This window comes from Anomaloglossus baeobatrachus, chromosome 2 (genome assembly GCF_048569485.1).
Source record: "Anomaloglossus baeobatrachus isolate aAnoBae1 chromosome 2, aAnoBae1.hap1, whole genome shotgun sequence".
Lineage (NCBI taxonomy): Eukaryota > Metazoa > Chordata > Amphibia > Anura > Aromobatidae > Anomaloglossus > Anomaloglossus baeobatrachus.
In genome coordinates, this window is record NC_134354.1 from 2,755,978 (window position 1) to 2,778,312 (window position 22,335).

A 22,335-nucleotide genomic window follows, 5' to 3' on the forward strand; every position below is an offset into this window, starting at 1 on the left:
AGTGTGGTTAAGACAGAAGATGTGGTATACAGGTGTGACCGTGCAATGTGGTATACAGGTGAGACGGTGCAGTGTGGTATGCAGGTGAGACCGTGCAGTGTGGTATACAGGTGAGACGGTGCAGTGTGGTATACAGGTGAGACTGTGCAGTGTGGTATACAAGTGAGACCGTGCAGTGTGGTATACAGGTGAGATCGTGCAGTGTGGTATGCAGGTGAGACCGTGCAGTGTGGTATACAGGTGAGACCGTGCAGTTTGGTATACAGGTGAGACGGTGCAGTGTGGTATACAGGTGAGACGTGCAGTGTGGTATACAGGTGAGACCGTGCAGTGTGGTATACAGGTGAGACCGTGCAGTGTGGTATACAGGTGAGACCGTGCAGTGTGGTATACAGGTGAGACGGTGCAGTGTGGTATACAGGTGAGACGATGCAGTGTGGTATACAGGTGAGACGGTGCAGTGTGGTATACAGGTGAGACGGTGCAGTGTGGTATACAGGTGAGACCGTGCATTGTGGTATACAGGTGAGACCGTGCATTGTGGTATACAGGTAAGACGGTGCAGTGTGGTATACATGTGAGACGGTGCAGTGTGGTATACAGGTGAGACCGTGCAGTGTGGATAAAGCAGGAGATGTAGTATACAGGTGAGACCGTGCAGTGTGGTTAAGACAGAAGATGTGGTATACAGGTGTGACCGTGCAATGTGGTATACAGGTGAGACGGTGCAGTGTGGTATGCAGGTGAGACCGTGCAGTGTGGTGTACAGGTGAGACCGTGCAGTGTGGTGTACAGGTGAGACCGTGCAGTGTGGTATACAGGTGAGACGGTGAAGTGTGGTATACAGGTGAAGCGGTGCAGTGTGGTATACAGGTGAGACGGTGCAGTGTGGTATACAGGTGAGACGGTGCAGTGTGGTATACAGGTGAGACGGTGCAGTGTGGTATACAGGTGAGACCGTGCAGTGTGGTATACAGGTGAAGCTGTGCAGTGTGGTATACAGGTGAGACGGTGCAGTGTGGTATACATGTGAGACGGTGCAGTGTGGTATACAGGTGAGACGGTGCAGTGTGGTATACATGTGAGACGGTGCAGTGTGGTATACAGGTGAGACCACGCAGTGTGGTATACATGTGAGACCGTGCAGTGTAGTATACAGGTGAGACGGTGCAGTGTGGTATACAGGTGAAGCGGTGCAGTGTGGTATACAGGTGAGACGGTGCAGTGTGGTATACAGGTGAGACGGTGCAGTGTGGTATGCAGGTGAGACCGTGCAGTGTGGTATGCAGGTGAGACCGTGCAGTGTGGTATGCAGGTGAGACCGTGCAGTGTGGTATACAGGTGAGACGGTGCAGTGTGGTATACAGGTGAAGCTGTGCAGTGTGGTATACAGGTGAGACGGTGCAGTGTGGTATACATGTGAGACGGTGCAGTGTGGTATACAGGTGAGACTGTGCAGTGTGGTATACAGGTGAGACCGTGCAGTGTGGTATACAGGTGAGACGGTGCAGTGTGGTATACAGGTGAGACTGTGCAGTGTGGTATACAGGTGAGACGGTGCAGTGTGGTATACAGGTGAGACGGTGCAGTGTGGTATACAGGTGAGACGGTGCAGTGTGGTATACAGGTGAGACGGTGCAGTGTGGTATACAGGTGAGACCGTGCAGTGTGGTATACAGGTGAGACCGTGCAGTGTGGTATACAGGTGAGACGGTGCAGTGTGGTATATAGGTGAGATGGTGCAGTGTGGTGTACAGGTGAGACCGTGCAGTGTGGTATACAGGTGAGACCGTGCAGTGTGGTATACAGGTGAGACCGTGCAGTGTGGTATACAGGTGAGACCGTGCAGTGTGGTATACAGGTGAGATGGTGCAGTGTGGTATACAGGTGAGACGGTGCAGTGTGGTATAGAGGTGAGATGATGCAGTGTGGTATACAGGTGAGACTCTGCAGAGTGGTATACAGGTGAGACCGTGCAGTGTGGTATACAGGTGAGACGGTACAGTGTGGTATACAGTTGAGTCGGTGCAGTGTGGTATACAGGTGAGACCGCGCAGTGTGGTGTACAGGTGAGACCGTGCAGTGTGGTATACAGGTGAGACCGTGCAGTGTGGATAAGGTAGAAGATGTAGTATACAGGTGAGACCGTGCTGTGTGGTATACAGGTGAGACGGTGCAGTTTGGTATACAGGTGAGACGGTGCAGTGTGGATAAGGTAGAAGATGTAGTATACAGGTGAGACCGTGCTGTGTGGTATACAGGTGAGACCGTGCAGTGTGGTATACAGGTGAGACCGTGCAGTGTGGATAAGGTAGAAGATGTAGTATACAGGTGAGACCGTGCAGTGTGGTATACAAGTGAGACGGTGCAGTGTGGTATACAGTTGAGACGGTGCAGTGTGGTATACAGTTGAGACGGTGCAGTGTGGTATACAGGTGAAACCGTGCAGTGTGGTATACAGTTGAGACGGTGCAGTGTGGTATACAGGTGAGACTGCGTAGTGTGGTGTACAGGTGAGACCGTGCAGTGTGGTATACAGGTGAGACCGTGCAGTGTGGTATACAGGTGAGACCGTGCAGTGTGGATAAGGTAGAAGATGTAGTATACAGGTGAGACCGTGCAGTGTGGTATACAGGTGAGACGGTGCAGTGTGGTATACAGTTGAGACGGTGCAGTGTGGTATACAGTTGAGACGGTGCAGTGTGGTATACAGGTGAGACCGTGCAGTGTGGTATACAGTTGAGACGGTGCAGTGTGGTATACAGGTGAGACCGCGCAGTGTGGTGTACAGGTGAGACCGTGCAGTGTGGTATACAGGTGAGACGGTGCAGTGTGGTATACAGGTGAGACGGTGCAGTGTGGTATACAGGTGAGACCGTGCAGTGTGGTATACAGGTGAGACCGTGCAGTGTGGTATACAGGTGAGACGGTGCAGTGTGGTATATAGGTGAGATGGTGCAGTGTGGTGTACAGGTGAGACTGTGCAGTGTGGTATACAGGTGAGACCGTGCAGTGTGGTATACAGGTGAGACGGTGCAGTGTGGTATACAGGTGAGACCGTGCAGTGTGGTATACAGGTGAGATGGTGCAGTGTGGTATACAGGTGAGACCGCGCAGTGTGGTGTACAGGTGAGACCGTGCAGTGTGGTATACAGGTGAGACCGTGCAGTGTGGATAAGGTAGAAGATGTGGTATACAGGTGAGACCGTGCAGTGTGGATAAGGTAGAAGATGTGGTATACAGGGGAGACCGTGCAGTGTGGATAAGACAGAAGATGTGGTATACAGGTGAGACCGTGCAGTGTGGTATACAGGTGAGACGGTGCAGTGTGGTATACAGTTGAGACGGTGCAGTGTGGTATACAGTTGAGACGGTGCAGTGTGGTATACAGGTGAGACCGTGCAGTGTGGTATACAGGTGAGATGGTGCAGTGTGGTATACAGGTGAGACCGCGCAGTGTGGTGTACAGGTGAGACCGTGCAGTGTGGTATACAGGTGAGACCGTGCAGTGTGGATAAGGTAGAAGATGTAGTATACAGGTGAGACCGTGCAGTGTAGTATACAGGTGAGACGGTGCAGTGTGGTATACAGTTGAGACGGTACAGTGTGGTATACAGTTGAGACGGTGCAGTGTGGTATACAGGTGAGACCGTGCAGTGTGGTATACAGGTGAGATGGTGCAGTGTGGTATACAGGTGAGACCGCGCAGTGTGGTGTACAGGTGAGACCGTGCAGTGTGGTATACAGGTGAGACCGTGCAGTGTGGATAAGGTAGAAGATGTAGTATACAGGTGAGACCGTGCAGTGTGGTATACAGTTGAGACGGTGCAGTGTGGTATACAGGTGAGACCGTGCAGTGTGGTATACAGGTGAGACCGTGCAGTGTGGATAAGGTAGAAGATGTAGTATACAGGTGAGACAGTGCAGTGTGGTATACAGTTGAGACGGTGCAGTGTGGTATACAGTTGAGACGGTGCAGTGTGGTATACAGTTGAGACGGTGCAGTGTGGTATACAGGTGAGACCGTGCAGTGTGGTATACAGTTGAGACGGTGCAGTGTGGTATACAGGTGAGACCGCGCAGTGTGGTGTACAGGTGAGACCGTGCAGTGTGGTATACAGGTGAGACCGTGCAGTGTGGTATACAGGTGAGACCGTGCAGTGTGGATAAGGTAGAAGATGTAGTATACAGGTGAGACCGTGCAGTGTGGTATACAGGTGAGACGGTGCAGTGTGGTATACAGTTGAGACGGTGCAGTGTGGTATACAGTTGAGACGGTGCAGTGTGGTATACAGGTGAGACCGTGCAGTGTGGTATACAGTTGAGACGGTGCAGTGTGGTATACAGGTGAGACCGCGCAGTGTGGTATACAGGTGAGACGGTGCAGTGTGGTATACAGTTGAGACGGTGCAGTGTGGTATACAGGTGAGACCGTGCAGTGTGGTATACAGTTGAGACGGTGCAGTGTGGTATACAGGTGAGACCGCGCAGTGTGGTGTACAGGTGAGACCGTGCAGTGTGGTATACAGGTGAGACCATGCAGTGTGGATAAGGTAGAAGATGTAGTATACAGGTGAGACCGTGGATCTGCTGAGGTTTCGTTATAGTATCTTCTGGAACCTTCTTCTGCATTAGTCTGTGGCTGACCCCCGCTTTCGTTGCTCGCCCTGCTCCGTGTTGCGCTGCTGTTCTTTGTGGGGTGAGTCCTCGGAGGTTTCGGGGAGTCCACCCTCATCTCCACATTAAAACCTCTCTTGTAGACAGAAGATCATGTAGAGCTTTTCTATGCTATGAAGCTGAAAAGAGTCTTTTTTTTGCAGGGATGGACGATGGAAATGTGCAGAAGAATTACGGATGTGAGAGGTGGGCCGCCCGTCTGACTGCCCCCTGCCCCTAATTGTGTGAAGATCGCATTGCCGTGAACGTGTCGGCTGCATAGAAATACATGGAAATGACCGTGAGCCGCTCTCCTTATAGGAGCGTGTCGGCTATATACAAATACATTGAGCCGATGAATCGCGGCTCTCCTGATAGGAACGTGTTGGCTACATACCAATACATTGAGGTGACCGGCCACGGCTCTCCTGATAGGAACGTGTTGGCTACATACCAATACATTGAGGTGACCGGCCACGGCTCTCCTGATAGGAACGTGTTGGCTACATACCAATACATTGAGGTGACCGGCCGCGGCTCTCCTGATAGGAACGTGTTGGCTACATACCAATACATTGAGGTGACCGGCCGCGGCTCTCCTGATAGGAACGTGTTGGCTACATACCAATACATTGAGGTGACTGGCCGCGGCTCTCCTGATAGGAGCGTGTCAGCTGCATAGTAATACATGGAAGCTGACCAGCTGCGTTTCTCCTGATAGGAGCGTGTCAGCTGCTTAGTAATACATGGAAGCTGACCAGCTGTGTCTCTCCTGATAGGAGCGTGTCAGCTGCTTAGTAATACATGGAAGCTGACCAGCTGCGTCTCTCCTGATAGGAGCGTGTCAGCTGCTTAGTAATACATGGAAGCTGACCAGCTGTGTTTCTCCTGATAGGAGCGTGTCAGCTGCTTAGTAATACATGGAAGCTGACCAGCTGCGTCTCTCCTGATAGGAGCATGTCAGCTGCTTAGTAATACATGGAAGCTGACCAGCTGCGTCTCTCCTGATAGGAGCGTGTCAGCTGCATAGTAATACAAGGAAGCTGACCAGCTGTGTCTCTCCTGATAGGAGCATGTCAGCTGCTTAGTAATACATGGAAGCTGACCAGCTGTGTCTCTCCTGATAGGAGCGTGTCAGCTGCATAGTAATACATGGAAGCTGACCAGCTGCGTCTCTCCTGATAGGAGCGTGTCAGCTGCATAGTAATACATGGAAGCTGACCAGCTGTGTCTCTCCTGATAGGAGCGTGTCAGCTGCTTAGTAATACATGGAAACTGACCAGCTGTGTCTCTCCTGATAGGAGCGTGTCAGCTGCATAGTAATACATGGAAGCTGACCAGCTGTGTCTCTCCTGATAGGAACGTGTTGGCTACATAGCAATACATTGAGGTGACTGGCCGCGGCTCTCCTGATAGGAACGTGTTGGCTACATACCAATACATTGAGGTGACTGGCCGCGGCTCTCCTGATAGGAGCGTGTCAGCTGCATAGTAATACATGGAAGCTGACCAGCTGCGTTTCTCCTGATAGGAGCGTGTCAGCTGCTTAGTAATACATGGAAACTGACCAGCTGCGTCTCTCCTGATAGGAGCGTGTCAGCTGCATAGTAATACATGGAACTGACGAGCTGCGTCTCTCCTGATAGGAGCGTGTCAGCTGCATAGTAATACATGGAAGCTGACCAGCTGCGTTTCTCCTGATAGGAGCGTGCCAGCTGCTTAGTAATACATGGAAGCTGACCAGCTGTGTCTCTCCTGATAAAAGCCTGTCAGCTATATAGAAATACATGGAAGCTGACCAGCTGCGTTTCTCCTGATAGGAGCGTGCCAGCTGCTTAGTAATACATGGAAGCTGACCAGCTGTGTCTCTCCTGATAGGAGCGTGTCAGCTGCTTAGTAATACATGGAAGCTGACCAGCTGCGTCTCTCCTGATAGGAGCGTGTCAGCTGCTTAGTAATACATGGAAGCTGACCAGCTGTGTCTCTCCTGATAGGAGCGTGTCAGCTGCATAGTAATACATGGAAGCTGACCAGCTGTGTCTCTCCTGATAGGAGCATGTCAGCTGCTTAGTAATACATGGAAGCTGACCAGCTGCGTCTCTCCTGATAGGAGCGTGTCAGCTGCTTAGTAATACATGGAAACTGACCAGCTGTGTCTCTCCTGATAGGAGCGTGTCAGCTGCATAGTAATACATGGAGCTGACGAGCTGCGTCTCTCCTGATAGGAACGTGTTGGCTACATAGCAATACATTGAGGTGACCGGCCGCGGCTCTCCTAAAAGGAGCGTGTCAGCTGCATAGTAATACATGGAGCTGACCAGCTGCGTCTCTCCTGATAGGAGTGTGTCGGCAACGTAAAAATACATTGAGCTGATCTGTGGTGGCTCTCCTGATGAGAACATGTCGGCTACATAGAAATACATGGAGCTGACCAGCTGTGTCTCTCCTGATAGGAGTGTGTCGGCTACATAGAAATACATGGAGCTGACCAGCTGTGCCTCTCCTGATAGGAGTGTGTCGGCTACATAGAAATACATGGAGCTGACCGGCTGCATCTCTCCTGATAGAAGCCTGTCAGCTACATAGAAATACATGGAGCTGACTGGCCGCAGCTTTCCTAATAGGAGCATGTTAGCTGCAAAGAAATACATTGAACTGACAGACCGTGGCTCTGTTGGAAGGAAGGTGTCGGTTACATAATAATACATGGAGCTAATCGGTGCTAATCTCTCCTGATATGAAAGTGTCAGCTATATAAAAATACATAAAGCTGACCGGCTGCGGCTCTCCTGATAGTATGTTGGCTGCATAGAAATACATTGAGCTGATCTGCGGTGGCTCTCCTGATAGGAGCATGTCGGCTACATAGAAATTTATGGAGCTGACTGACTTGGTCTTTCCTGATAGGAGCGTGTCGGCTACATAGAAATATATGGAGCTGACCGGCTGCGTCTCTCCTGATAGGAGCGTGTCTGCTGTCTAGAAATACATTGAGCTGATTCACTTTGTCTTTCCTGATAGGAGCGTGTCAACTACATAGAAATACATGTAGGTGACTGGCGGTGGCTCTCCTGATAGGAGTGTGTTGGCTGCATAGGAATACATTGAGCTGACTGACTTTGGCTTTCCTGATAGGAGCATGTCGGCTACATAGAAATACAAGGTTCCGATCGGCGGTGGCTCTCCTGATAGGAGCGTGTTCCTAAAAGGAGCGTATTGGCTACATAGAAATACATTGAAAAAACAAGAAAGCCAGCACTATATGTGCACTACAGCAGTAAAAATTCCAAACTGTACTTATTATTAAAACTTGAGATTTTTGGCAAACAAATTGCAATTTCTTGAGCCCCCCGCCACGTCACGGCAAATCTCTCTGGGGCAGTCCTACTCTAAAATATTTGTATATAAAATGTGCCATGCGGCCTCACATATGAATAGTAGAACTGTTCTTAGCAGCACTTACTTGGTCTTTTTCAATCCCGTACCCATGACTGAATCATGGCTGTGGGTGGGACAGGTCCAAGCAAATGCTGCTTAAAGTAAATAGCCTGTGGACAAGGCCTGATGACTGAATGTGAACAGCCACCAATTGCCAAAATCAAGACAGGTGGAATACATCCCAAATTAGGGTGCACGGCAAGGTGGGGGTCAGCCACCGACCAATTCAACAAAGAAATAGAAATACATTGAGCTGATCAGTCACGGCTCACCTGCAAAGAGGGTGTTCCTAATAGGAGCGTGTCAGCTACATAGAAATACATGCAGCTGACCAGCGATGGCTCTCCTGATAGGAGCGTGTCGGCTACATAGAAATACATGCAGCTGACCGGCGATGGCTCTCATGATAGGAGTGTGTCGGCTACATAGAAATACATGCAGCTGACCGGCCACGGCTCTCATGATAGGAGCATGTCGGCTACATAGAAATACATGCAGCTGACCGGCGATGGCTCTCATGATAGGAGCGTGTCGGCTACATAGAAATACATGCAGCTGACCGGCGATGGCTCTCATGATAGGAGTGTGTCGGCTACATAGAAATACATGCAGCTGACCGGCGATGGCTCTCATGATAGGAGCGTGTCGGCTACATAGAAATACATGCAGCTGACCGGCGATGGCTCTCATGATAGGAGTGTGTCGGCTACATAGAAATACATGCAGCTGACCGGCGATGGCTCTCATGATAGGAGTGTGTCGGCTACATAGAAATACATGCAGCTGACCGGCGATGGCTCTCATGATAGGAGCGTGTCGGCTACATAGAAATACATGCAGCTGACCGGCGATGGCTCTCATGATAGGAGTGTGTCGGCTACATAGAAATACATGCAGCTGACCGGCGATGGCTCTCATGATAGGAGCGTGTCGGCTACATAGAAATACATGCAGCTGACCGGCGATGGCTCTCATGATAGGAGTGTGTCGGCTACATAGAAATACATGCAGCTGACCAGCGATGGCTCTCATGATAGGAGCGTGTCGACTACATAGAAATACATGCAGCTGACCGGCGATGGCTCTCATGATAGGAGTGTGTCGGCTACATAGAAATACATTGAGCTGACCGGCGATGGCTCTCATGATAGGAGCGTGTCGGCTACATAGAAATACATGCAGCTGACCGGCGATGGCTCTCATGATAGGAGCGTGTCGGCTACATAGAAATACATGCAGCTGACCGGCGATGGCTCTCATGATAGGAGTGTGTCGGCTACATAGAAATACATGCAGCTGACCGGCGATGGCTCTCATGATAGGAGCGTGTCGGCTACATAGAAATACATGCAGCTGACCGGCGATGGCTCTCATGATAGGAGCGTGTCGGCTACATAGAAATACATGCAGCTGACCGGCGATGGCTCTCATGATAGGAGCGTGTCGGCTACATAGAAATACATGCAGCTGACCGGCGATGGCTCTCATGATAGGAGTGTGTCGGCTACATAGAAATACATTGAGCTGACTAGCCACGGTTCTCTTGATAGGAACATGTCAGCTACATAGAAATACATTGAGCTGACCAGCTCCTGATTGGAGAGCCGCGACTGGGTGATGCGATCCTCACGCGAGTAATACTCCAGCCTTATCTCTTCCCTCACACCTATCCTTTCATCCCAATATTCTTCCTTCCACCATCTGTCGCTTTATCCTCCCTCTCCTCTTTTCCTTATTACTCGCTTTTCCATTCACACACACCGGCCTTCAGCTTCCTCTCTTCTTACCCAGTGATTACTATCATCCAGATATGAAGATAACGGTATGTATGCCCGATTCCTGTAGAGATGTCGTCATTCACTTATTACACAGCTCCCAGCGATCTGATACAGCCAGGATGTCCTGATTTGGAGGCTCAGTCCCGTTGTCCCGGCAGTCACTGTTCTTTTCCTGCTTTTATTCTCCGTGCAGAAATTAAATTCTCCTCTGGTTTCCCAGGTCATAACCTGTGCGCTCCTTGCCCATAGGCAGCAGCTCTACCATTGAGCCCCTGCCTGGACTGAGAGGAAGACGAGGGATTTGGTAATCTTCCCCTATATTGCAGCTGGGAACCCAGGAGCAGATTCAGCCATATACAGACAGATACAGTTATCTCTGTGTCCCTGAAGGTGAAAAATAGTCAGATGTTTTTGTTCCTTTAAAACTACAATAAATTAATGAGAAATAATTACAAAAATGTCCTTTTTTTCATTTTCATTCCCCCTGCGACTCAAACCAACAAATTCCAAATATTTCAGCAGGAGCCCCAGCTTTAGAGCCACAGACTCTGATGAGGTCACAATGGGATTTTCTATACCTGAACCTGCAGTGTGGTCTGTGACTCCACAGCAGATTACACTGGACATAGAGACATTGTATACAGCAGTGCAGCCTCTGACTCCACAGCAGATTACACAGGACATAGAGACATTGTATACAGCAGTGCGGCCTCAGCCTCCACAGCAGATTACACTGGACATAGAGACATTGTATACAGCAGTGCGGCCTCTGACTCCACAGCAGATTACACTGGACATAGAGACATTGTATACAGCAGTGCGGCATCAGACTCCACAGCAGATTACACAGGACATAGAGACATTGTATACAGCAGTGCGGCCTCAGCCTCCACAGCAGATTACACAGGACATAGAGACATTGTATCCAGCAGTGCGGCCTCTGACTCCACAGCAGATTACACAGGACATAGAGACATTGTATACAGCAGTGCGGCCTCAGCCTCCACAGCAGATTACACTGGACATAGAGACATTGTATACAGCAGTGCGGCCTCTGACTCCACAGCAGATTACACTGGACATAGAGACATTGTATACAGCAGTGCAGCCTCTGACTCCACAGCAGATTACACAGGACATAGAGACACTGTATACAGCAGTGCAGCCTCTGACTCCACAGCAGATTACACTGGACATAGAGACATTGTATACAGCAGTGCAGCCTCTGACTCCACAGCAGATTACACAGGACATAGAGACATTGTATCCAGCAGTGCAGCCTCTGACTCCACAGCAGATTACACTGGACATAGAGACATTGTACAAAGGAGTGCGGCCTCTGACTCCACAGCAGATTACACAGGATATAGAGACATTTTATACAGCAGTGCGGCCTCTGACTCCACAGCAGATTACACTGGACATAGAGACATTGTATACAGCAGTGCGGCCTCTGACTCCACAGCAGATTACACTGGACATAGAGACATTGTATCCAGCAGTGCGGCCTCTGACTCCACAGCAGATTACACTGGACATAGAGACATTGTATACAGCAGTGCGGCCTCTGACTCCACAGCAGATTACACAAGACATAGAGACATTGTATACAGCAGTGCAGCCTCTGACTCCACAGCAGATTACACTGGACATAGAGACATTGTATACAGCAGTGCAGCCTCTGACTCCACAACAGATTACACTGGACATAGAGACATTGTATACAGCAGTGCAGCCTCTGACTCCACAGCAGATTACACTGGACATAGAGACATTCTATACAGCAGTGCGGGCTCTGACTCCACAGCAGATTACACTGGACATAGAGACATTGTATACAGCAGTGCAGCCTCTGACTCCACAGCAGATTACACTGGACATAGAGACATTGTATACAGCAGTGCGGCCTCTGACTCCACAGCAGATTACACTGGACATAGAGACATTGTATACAGCAGTGCAGCCTCTGACTCCACAGCAGATTACACTGGACATAGAGACATTGTACACAGCAGTGCAGCCTCTGACTCCACAGCAGATTACACTGGACATAGAGACATTGTATACAGCAGTGCAGCCTCTGACTCCACAGCAGATTACACTGGACATGGAGACATTGTATACAGCAGTGCAGCCTCTGACTCCACAGCAGATTACACTGGACATAGAGACCTTGTATACAGCAGTGCAGCCTCTGACTCCACAGCAGATTACACTGGACATAGAGACATTGTATACAGCAGTGCAGCCTCTGACTCCACAGCAGATTACACTGGACATAGAGACATTGTATACAGCAGTGCAGCCTCTGACTCCACAGCAGATTACACTGGACATAAAGACATTGTATACAGCAGTGCGGCCTCTGACTCCACAGCAGATTACACTGGACATAAAGACATTGTATACAGCAGTGCAGCCTCTGACTCCACAGCAGATTACACTGGACATAGAGACATTGTATATAGCAGTGCAGCCTCTGACTCCACAGCAGATTACACTGGACATAGAGACATTGTATACAGCAGTGCAGCCTCTGACTCCACAGCAGATTACACTGGACATAGAGACATAGTATACAGCAGTGCAGCCTCTGACTCTACAGCAGATTACACTGGACATAGAGACATTGTATACAGCAGGGCAGCCTCTGACTCCACAGCAGATTACACTGGACATAAAGACATTGTATACAGCAGTGCAGCCTCTGACTCCACAGCAGATTATACTGGACATAGAGACATTGTACAGAGCAGTGCAACTCTGACTCTACAGCAGATTACACTGGACATAGAGACATTGTATACAGCAGTGCAGCCTCTGACTCCACAGCAGATTACCCTGGACATAGAGACATTGTATACAGCAGTGCGACCTCTGACTCCACAGCAGATTACACTGGACATAGAGACATTGTATACAGCAGTGCAGCCTCTGACTCTACAGCAGATTACACTGGACATAGAGACATTGTATACAGCAGTGCGGCCTCTGACTTCACAGCAGATTACACTGGACATAGAGACATTGTACAGAGGAGTTCGGCCTCTGACTCCACAGCAGATTACACTGGACATAGAGACATTGTGTACAGCAGTGCGGCCTCTGACTCCACAGCAGATTACACTGGACATAGAGACATTGTATACAGCAGTGCAGCCTCTGACTCTACAGCAGATTACACTGGACATAGAGACATTGTATACAGCAGTGCGGCCTCTGACTTCACAGCAGATTACACTGGACATAGAGTCATTGTGTACAGCAGTGCGGCCTCTGACTCCACAGCAGATTACACTGGACATAGAGACATTGTATACAGCAGTGCAGCCTCTGACTCCACAGCAGATTACACTGGACATAGAGACATTGTATAGAGCAGTGCAGCCTCTGACTCCACAGCAGATTATACTGGACATAGAGACATTGTACAGAGGAGTGCGGCCTCTGACTCCACAGCAGATTACACTGGACATAGAGACATTGTATACAGCAGTGCAGCCTTTGACTCCACAGCAGATTACACTGGACATAGAGACATTGTATACAGCAGTGCAGGCTCTGACTCCACAGCAGATTACACAGGACATAGAGACATTGTATACAGCAGTGCGGCCTCTGACTCCACAGCAGATTACACAGGACATAGAGACATTGTATACAGCAGTGCAGCCTCTGACTCCACAGCAGATTACACTGGACATAGAGACATTGTACAGAGGAGTGCGGCCTCTGACTCCACAGAAGATTACACTGGACATAGAGACATTGTATACAGCAGTGCGGCCTCTGACTTCACAGCAGATTACACTGGACATATAGACATTGTATACAGCAGTGCAACCTCTGACTCCACAGCAGATTACACTGGACATAGAGACATTGTATACAGCAGTGCGGCCTCTGACTCCACAGCAGATTATACTGGACATAGAGACATTATATATAGCAGTGCAGCGTCTGACTCCACAGCAGATTACACTGGACATAGAGATCCATTGTACAGTGCAGTTAAGCCTCTGACTCCACAGCAGATTACACTGGACATAGAGATCCATTATACAGAGCATTGCAGCCTCTGACTCCACAGCAGATTACACTGGACATAGAGATCCATTGTACAGAGCAGTGCGGTCTGTGACTCCACAGCAGATTACACTGGACATAGAGACATTGTACAGAGGAGTGCGGCCTTTGACTCCACAGCAGATTACACTGGACATAGAGACATTGTATACAGCAGTGCAGCCTCTGACTCCACAGCAGATTATACTGGACATAGAGACATTGTACAGAGGAGTGCGGCCTCTGACTCAACAGCAGATTACACTGGACATAGAGACATTGTATACAGCAGTGCAGCCTCTGACTCCACAGCAGATTACACTGGACATAGAGACATTGTATACAGCAGTGCAGCCTCTGACTCCACAGCAGATTACACTGGACATAGAGACATTGTACAGAGGAGTGCGGCCTTTGACTCCACAGCAGATTACACTGGACATAGAGACATTGTATACAGCAGTGCAGCCTCTGACTCCACAGCAGATTATACTGGACATAGAGACATTGTACAGAGGAGTGCGGCCTCTGACTCAACAGCAGATTACACTGGACATAGAGACATTGTATACAGCAGTGCAGCCTCTGACTCCACAGCAGATTACACTGGACATAGAGACATTGTATACAGCAGTGCAGCCTCTGACTCCACAGCAGATTACACTGGACATAGAGACATTGTATACAGCAGTGTAGCCTCTGACTCCACAGCAGATTACACAGGACATAGAGACATTGTATACAGCAGTGCAGCCTCTGACTCCACAGCAGATTACACTGGACATAGAGACATTGTATACAGCAGTGCAGCCTCTGACTCCACAGCAGATTACACAGGACATAGAGACATTGTATACAGCAGTGCAGCCTCTGACTCCACAGCAGATTACACTGGACATAGAGACATTGTATACAGCAGTGCAGCCTCTGACTCCACAGCAGATTACACTGGACATAGAGACATTGTATACAGCAGTGCAGCCTCTGACTCCACAGCAGATTACGCTGGACATAGAGACATTGTATATAGCAGCGTCTCTGTGTCCTGTGTTCTAGAGGGAAAATAATATATTTTTGTTCTTCTAATAAAGTTACTAAAACTAGTTAAAAAAATAGAATAACATCATTTTTATTGCGTTTTTTTGCAAATTATTACAGAAAGTCTATTAAAAAAAGTTCTGCCATAGCAAGACCTCTGACTTACATGATGAAAAAAGCTACGGACAATTCTAACTGGTTTCAGGGTGCTATATACGCTTTGGAATACCTTAAAAGATGTTTTGTTCAGCACCGCTGTTGATACAGCCTGATGTGTCTCTTCCCTTCACGGTGGAAGTTGACGCATCAGAGGTGGGGGTGGGAGCTGTATTATCTCAGGGTCCGTTTATAGGCAAATTTTGTCCATGTGCCTTCTTTTCTAAAAAGTTATCTCCGGCCGCACGTAATTGCTTTTAAGTTGGTATTTGAGGAGTGACAACATTTTTGGCGGGAGCAATTCATCCGATTACTGTAATTACACATCATATATCTCTTGTATCACACCGAGACAAACTCGGTGGTCTTTTTTTAATAGGTTTAATTTTTTTGTTAGCTATCACCCGGGGTTCTAAAAACACGAAGGCTGATGCTCTGTCCAGGAGTTTTCCGGGGTGGTAGTGGGGAACCTTGTGAGGAACCAATGCTAATTCTTCTAAAGAGAGTGGTGGTGTTTGCACTCAATATACAGTGCTGGCCAAAAGTATTGGCACCCCTGCAATTCTGTCAGAGAATACTCAGTTTCTTCCTGACAATGATTGCAATCACAAATTCTTTGGTATTATCTTCATTTATTTTGCTTGCAATGAAAAAACACAAAAGAGAATGAAACAAAAATCAAATCATTGATCATTTCACACAAAACTCCAAAAATGGGCCAGGCAAAAGTATTGGCACCCTTAGGCGGGCTTTGCACGTTGCGACATCGCAAGCCGATGCTGCGATGTCGCACGCAATAGTCCCCACCCCCGTCGCAGGTACAATATCTTGTGAAAGCTGGCGTAGCGAAAATTATCGCTACGCCAGCTTCACATGCACTCACCTGCCCTGCGACCGTTGGTCTGGCCGGCGACCCGCCTCCTTATTAAGGGGGCGGGTCGTGTGGTGTCACTGCGACGTCACACGGCAGGCGGCCAATAGGAGCGGAGGAGCGGAGATGAGCGGGATGTAAACATTCCGCCCACCTCCTTCCTTCCGCATATCCTACGGAAGCCACGGTGACGCCGGTAGGAGATGTTCCTCGCTCCTGCGACTTCACACACAGCGATGTCTGCTGCTGCTGGAACGAGGAACAACATCGGACCATCGCATCAGCGTAATTATGGATTACGCCGACGCTGCACCGATGATACGATTACGACGCTTTTGCGCTCGTTAATCGTATCTAGGCTTTACACACTACGATGTCGCATGCGATGCCGGATGTGCGTCACTTTCAATTTGACCCCACCGACATCGCACCTGCGATGTCGTAGTGTGCAAAGCCCGCCTTAGCCCAATACTTGGTTGCACAACATTTAGCCACAATAACTGCGCACAACCGCTTCCGGTAACCATCAATGAGTTTCTTACAATGCTTTGCTGGAATTTTAGACCATTCTTCTTTGGCAAACTGCTCCAGGTCCCTGAGATTTGAAGGGGGCCTTCTCCAAACTGCTCCAGGTCCCTGAGATTTGAAGGGGGCCTTCTCCAAACTGCCATTGTGAGATCTCTCCACAGGTCTTCTATGGGATTCACGTCTGGACTCATTGTTGGCCACTTTAGTAGTCTCCAGTGCTTTCTCTCAAACCATTTTCTAGTGCTTTTTGAAGTGTGTTTTGGGTCATTGTCCTGCTGGAAGACCCATGACCTCTGAGGGAGACCCAGCTTTCTCACACTGGGCCCTACATTATGCTGCAAAATTTGTTGATAGTCTTCAGACTTCATAATGCCATGCACACGGTCAAGCAGTCCAGTGCCAGAGGCAGCAAAGCAACCTCAAAACATCAGGGAACCTCCACCATGTTTGACTGTAGGGACCATGTTCTTTTCTTTGAATGCCTCTTTTTTTTTTCCTGTAAACTCTATGTTAATGGCTTTTCCCAAAGAGCTCTACTTTTGTCTCATCTGACCAGAGAACATTCTTCCAAAACGTTTTAGGCTTTCTCAGGTAAGTTTTGGCAAACTCCAGCCTGGCTTTTTTATGTCTCGCGGTAAGAAGTTGGGTCTTCCTGGGTATCCTACCATACAGACCCTTTTCATTCAGACGCTGACGGATAGTACGGGTGACACTGTTGCACCCTCGGACTGCAGGGCAGCTTGTACTTGTTTGGATGTTAGTCGAGGTTCTTTATCCACCATCCGCACAATCTTGAGTTGAAATCTCTCGTCAATTTTTCTTTTCCTTCCACATCTAGGGAGGTTACCACAGTGCCATGGGCTTTACACTTCTTGATGACACTGCGCACCGTAGACACAGGAGCTTTCAGGTCTTTGGAGATGGACTTCTTGCCTTGAGATTGCTCATGCTTCCTCACAATTTGGATTCTCAGTCCTCAGACAGTTCTTTGGTCTTCTTTCTTTTCTCCATGCTCAATGTGGTACACACAAAGGCACAGGACAGAGGCGGAGGCAACTTTACTCCATGTCACCTGCTGCAAGTGTGATTTATTATTGCGAGCCCCTGTTAGGTGCCACAGGTAAGTTACAGGCGCTGTTATTACACAAATTACAGAAGCATCACAGGATTTTTCACACAGTGCCAATACTTTTGTCCATTCCCTTTTTATGTTTGGTGTGGAATTATATCCAATTTGGCTTTATGACAATTTTTTTTTCTTCTTCATTGAAGACAAATTAAATGAAGATAATAAAACCAAAGAATTTGTGATTGCAATCATTTTCAGGAAGAAACTGAGTATTATCTGACAGAATTGCAGGGGTGCCAATACTTTTGGCCAGCACTGTGGAAGTGGAATCTGAGCATCATCAGGGTCATTTGTTCCTCTGAATCTTCACTTTAAGGTTCTGGAGGAACATCATAATTTAGTTCTGGCTGGTCACCCTGGGGTGAAGAGAACTCTGGATCTTGTATTATGTTGTTTCTGGTGGCCGAAAATCCGGAGGGATGTGGTCTCCCATGGGTCTGCTTGTAGAACCTGTGCATGCTCTAAGACATCTCACTCTCGTCCGACAGGTTGTTTGTTACCATTGAGTGTTCCTAGTCAACCTTGGATGTACATTTCCATAGGTTTTTTTACAGATCTTCCTCCCTCTGCTGGTAATATGGTTATTTTTGTTGTGGTGGACAGGTTTTCCAGAATGACACATTTTATTGCCCTGCTGTCTTTACCCAATGTTTAGACTTTAGCTCGGGTGTTTATTTGTGAAATCCTCAGACTCCATGAGGTCCTGTCCGATGCTGTATCTGGTAGGGGTGCTCACTTTATTGCCAATCTTTGGAGGCTTTCTGCTTTCGTTAAGGGATTAAGCTTTCTCACTCATCGGCGTTCCACCCTCAATCTAATGGGCAGACAGAGCGCATGAACCAGAACTTGGAGCAATATTTGCGCTAATTTGTTTTGGATAATGAGGAGAAGTGGTCCTCGTTTCTTCCTCTGGCTGATTTCGCGATCAATAGTCACCAGCATGAGTCCTCTGGTTTGTCCCCTTTTGGTGTCTATGGTCACCATCCTCAGTTTGGTACGTTTCTGAAAGGGCACTCATCTGGGGTAGAGGATGCATTATCATCTACATGGGAAAGATTCAGCAGCAGTTGCTTAGCATGGGCTCTAGGTATAAGGGCTCTTCTCCACTTGCGTTTACAAATTCACAGCGACACTCGGCTACAGATGTGAGTGGAGTGTCCTGTGTGTGATCTGCGTGTGGTCTGCGTACGGTGCGTGTTTTTTTCCTCACATAGCATCGTATGACATGCGAGCGTCATGCGGGTTCTATGTGAGTGTTTATGCATACCGCGTCACACTGGCTACCGGAGGAATCTCCAGTAATACCAGTCCTGGCCGCGGTCACCTGCACTGAACCCCGGATCTGTCACCTGAGCTCCGGAGATCTGCCCGATCTGTTTGCAGCTGTGCTGAACTGAACAGCAATCGCTGGGGAATCCATCACTCGGCGCTCGCTGTTCAGGCTGCACTCTGGAGCTCAGGGGACAGCTCCGGGGTTCAGTGCATGTAACCGCGGCCAGGACTGGTATTACTGGAGATTCCTCCGGTAGCCAGTCTGACGCGGTATGCAAGTGTCAGGATCCGTGTGACATGTGTATGCCATCTGTATGACATGCGCATGCCACCTGGATTCTGATTTTTTTTCTCGCTCCCATAGGATTGCATGGGGGTGCGAGAGCTGAGACTCGGTGAAATCGCAGCACGAGACGTGCCGTAAAACATTTAGCAAGAGGACACAGCCTCATTGATTAACACTGGTGCTAGTGTGATCCGATTTTCTATCAGATCGCACTCGCACATAGAAATCGCAAGTGGAGAAGAGCCCTAATTGTGTGGCTGGCGGACTGTAGACATGTGCCTGGTCCGCACCTGTGTGTGGGTGATCTGGTGTGGTGATCCACTAAAAACATTAAGCTTAAGGTACCCTCACTTAAGTTAGGTCCTCGTTTCATCAGTCCATTCAGAATTACGGCTGTCATCACCTCGGCTTTCCATCTGACCTTGCCATCATCATATAAGATCTACAATGTCTCCCACAAGTCTCTGTTAGAGAAATTGTGGGTTCTTCCTCCAGCTCCGGTCTTGATTGATGGTTCTTTGTAGCTCCAGGTATGGAGAATTGTTGATTCTCGGTTCGTCCATTACTCTGGACCTGGTTCATTGGCAGGTTTATGGTCCTGAGGAAAGGACTTGGGTGCCTGCCGCTGGGGTCCATGCATAGCATCTGGATAGGGCATTCCATCGTCATCATCTGGAGAGACCTGGTCCAGAGGCACCACATAAAGTGAATGGTTCTGGTACAAAGTGTCTGGCTCAAAACTCGCCAAGTGTCAGGACTACTTCTGACACTGTTCACACAGCACAGTCAGACACTCCACATGATGCTGCTTTTGAGTTGCACAGACAGGCTCGGGCATCAACTAGCTGTGCTCTTGTTAGTAATTGAGCTTACAGACGTTAATTTCTGCTAGCCTGTGGATTGCTGCTTGAGGCACAGAAGAGTCACCTCCGCCCTTTTTAAGATGGTGGAGCCTGGTCTCCCATGCCGATGATAGCTTTATGCGATCCCGGTCCTTGTGCGTTGATATCTTGTTGTTGGTGAACTTCTGTGCGCTGTTTGGTGTGTTGTGGAAATTCTCTTGGTGTTTGATTATTTCCTCCCTTCCTGAAGTTTCCTCCTGATCACGTATTGTCTACTCCTCTGTGAGTGATTGCTGTGAGCTTGAGTTTTGGTCTTCCCCCATCTGTTTATTTGTGTGGGATTAACCACTCCTGTCCCGGCCCACTCTTGGGTGGAGGTAGGGGGGTCATTTATCAGGGTTGTTCAGGAGCTAGGGTAAGGAAGGCGGCCCAAACATCATCACCTTCAGGTGTACCTTTGGGATCAGGGCTAGCCAGCATTTCTCTTGCCTGAGGGCCAATTAAGGTTCCTCTGTTCCTAGTGATCCCATCACACCCTGTGACACCCAGCTATCCATCCCTTCATTTTTACTGTCAGTCATCTATCAATCCCTGCACTGGTATAATCACCCATCTATTATTAATTACACTAGTGTCACCCTCCATCTCTAAAATAGTATCACCTATACATCTATACATCCCTACACTTGTACCACCTCTATCTATAGAAAAATAGAAAGTCCAGCGCTGACCAAGTAAATAAAATCCAAAAATGTATTGTAGAAATATTTAAAATCCAGCAAGTAAGGGCTTGTATCATGAGGAAGCAGACAGAACAACGCGTTTCAACGCTCAGGTCTTAATCATGTTCTCACCCTGTGTGCAACCCCCATCTATAAATCCCTACACTCGTACCATCACCCATCTATAAATCCCTACACTCGTACCATCACCCATCCATAAATCCCTACACTCGTACCATCACCCATCAATCCATCCCTACACTCGTACCATCACCCATCAATCCATCCCTACACTCGTACCATCACCCATCAATCCATCCCTACACTCGTACCATCACCCACCAATCCATAACTATTCTCGTACCATCACCCATCAATCCATCCCTACACTCGTACCATCACCCATCAATCCATCCCTACACTCGTACCATCACCCACCAATCCATAACTATTCTCGTACCATCACCCATCAATCCATCCCTACACTCGTACCATCACCCATCAATCCATCCCTACACGTAGTAGGATCGTAGTAGTGAGCGGCAGGACGATGAGGTAGGTAGCTGGGTGACAGTTAGAAAGGGGGGTAAAGGGAAAAGTGCTAGGAAGGCTAGTCCTGAACTGACACACCCCAATAGGTTTGCAAACTTCTCAGATGAGGGGGATGTCATTACAGGGGTAGCATTGCTGCAGCAAGGCATGACCTCTGAACGCCAGAGGAGTGTCTGCTCCAGTAAGGGGGGGAATAGGAGTGCAGGGCAGGCAAGACAGGTACTGGTAGTGGGGGACTCAATTATTAGGGGGACAGATAGGGCAATCTGTCACAAAGACAGGGATCGCCGAACAGTGTGTTGTCTTCCTGGCGCTCGAGTTCGGCACATCGCTGATCGGGTTGACAGATTACTGGGAGGGGCTGGGGAGGACCCAGCGGTCATTGTACACATTGGCACAAATGACAAAGTTAGAGGTAGGTGGAAGGTCCTTAAAGATGATTTCAGGGAATTAGGTTGTAAACTTAAAGCATGGCCCTCAAAGGTGGTATTTTCGGAAATACTTCCTGTGCCACGAGCCACACCAGAGAGGCAAAGAGAGATCAGGGAGGTTAACAGGTGGCTCAGGAATTGGTGTAGGAAAGAGGGTTTTGGGTTCCTGGAGAATTGGGCCGACTTTTCAGTTGGCTACAGATTCTATGCTAGGGATGGGCTGCATCTTAATGGGGAAGGTGCAGCTCTGCTGGGGCAGAAAATGGCTAGAAGGTTGGAGGAGTGTTTAAACTAGGAATGGGGGGCGAGGGTATTCACTTTATAGAAGGGGAATGTAGTGCAGATAGTGACCAGGGCACAAGTAATGAAATTGGGGGTGGTACGGGGGGAAGGGTTAGGACAGTTAATACAGTAAGCAGGAATACAGGTACAGAGTCATACGTAACGTGCATGTACACTAATGCCCGAAGCCTCACAAATAAGGTGGAGGAATTAGAATTAATATTGTTGGAAGAAAATGATGATATAGTGGGGATATCAGAGACATGGCTGGATGAGAGCTATGACTGGG

The 22,335-nt window shown here is 48.6% G+C and overlaps 1 protein-coding gene across 3 annotated transcripts in view; it reads left to right on the plus strand.

Moving 5' to 3' along the window:
• The window catches only part of VANGL1 (VANGL planar cell polarity protein 1), a 246,678-nt gene that overhangs the window by 112,850 nt on the left and 111,493 nt on the right, over positions 1–22,335 (plus strand). For 2 of the 3 annotated variants that reach the window (XM_075332746.1, XM_075332748.1), the window contains exon 2: positions 4,821–4,863. In XM_075332746.1, the coding sequence (XP_075188861.1) occupies positions 4,823–4,863 (41 nt within the window). In that variant the 5' untranslated portion in view covers positions 4,821–4,822. Of the gene's footprint in view, positions 1–4,820; positions 4,864–10,130; positions 10,263–22,335 lie in introns of those variants that run through there. The other variant, XM_075332749.1, reaches the window with a different exon arrangement.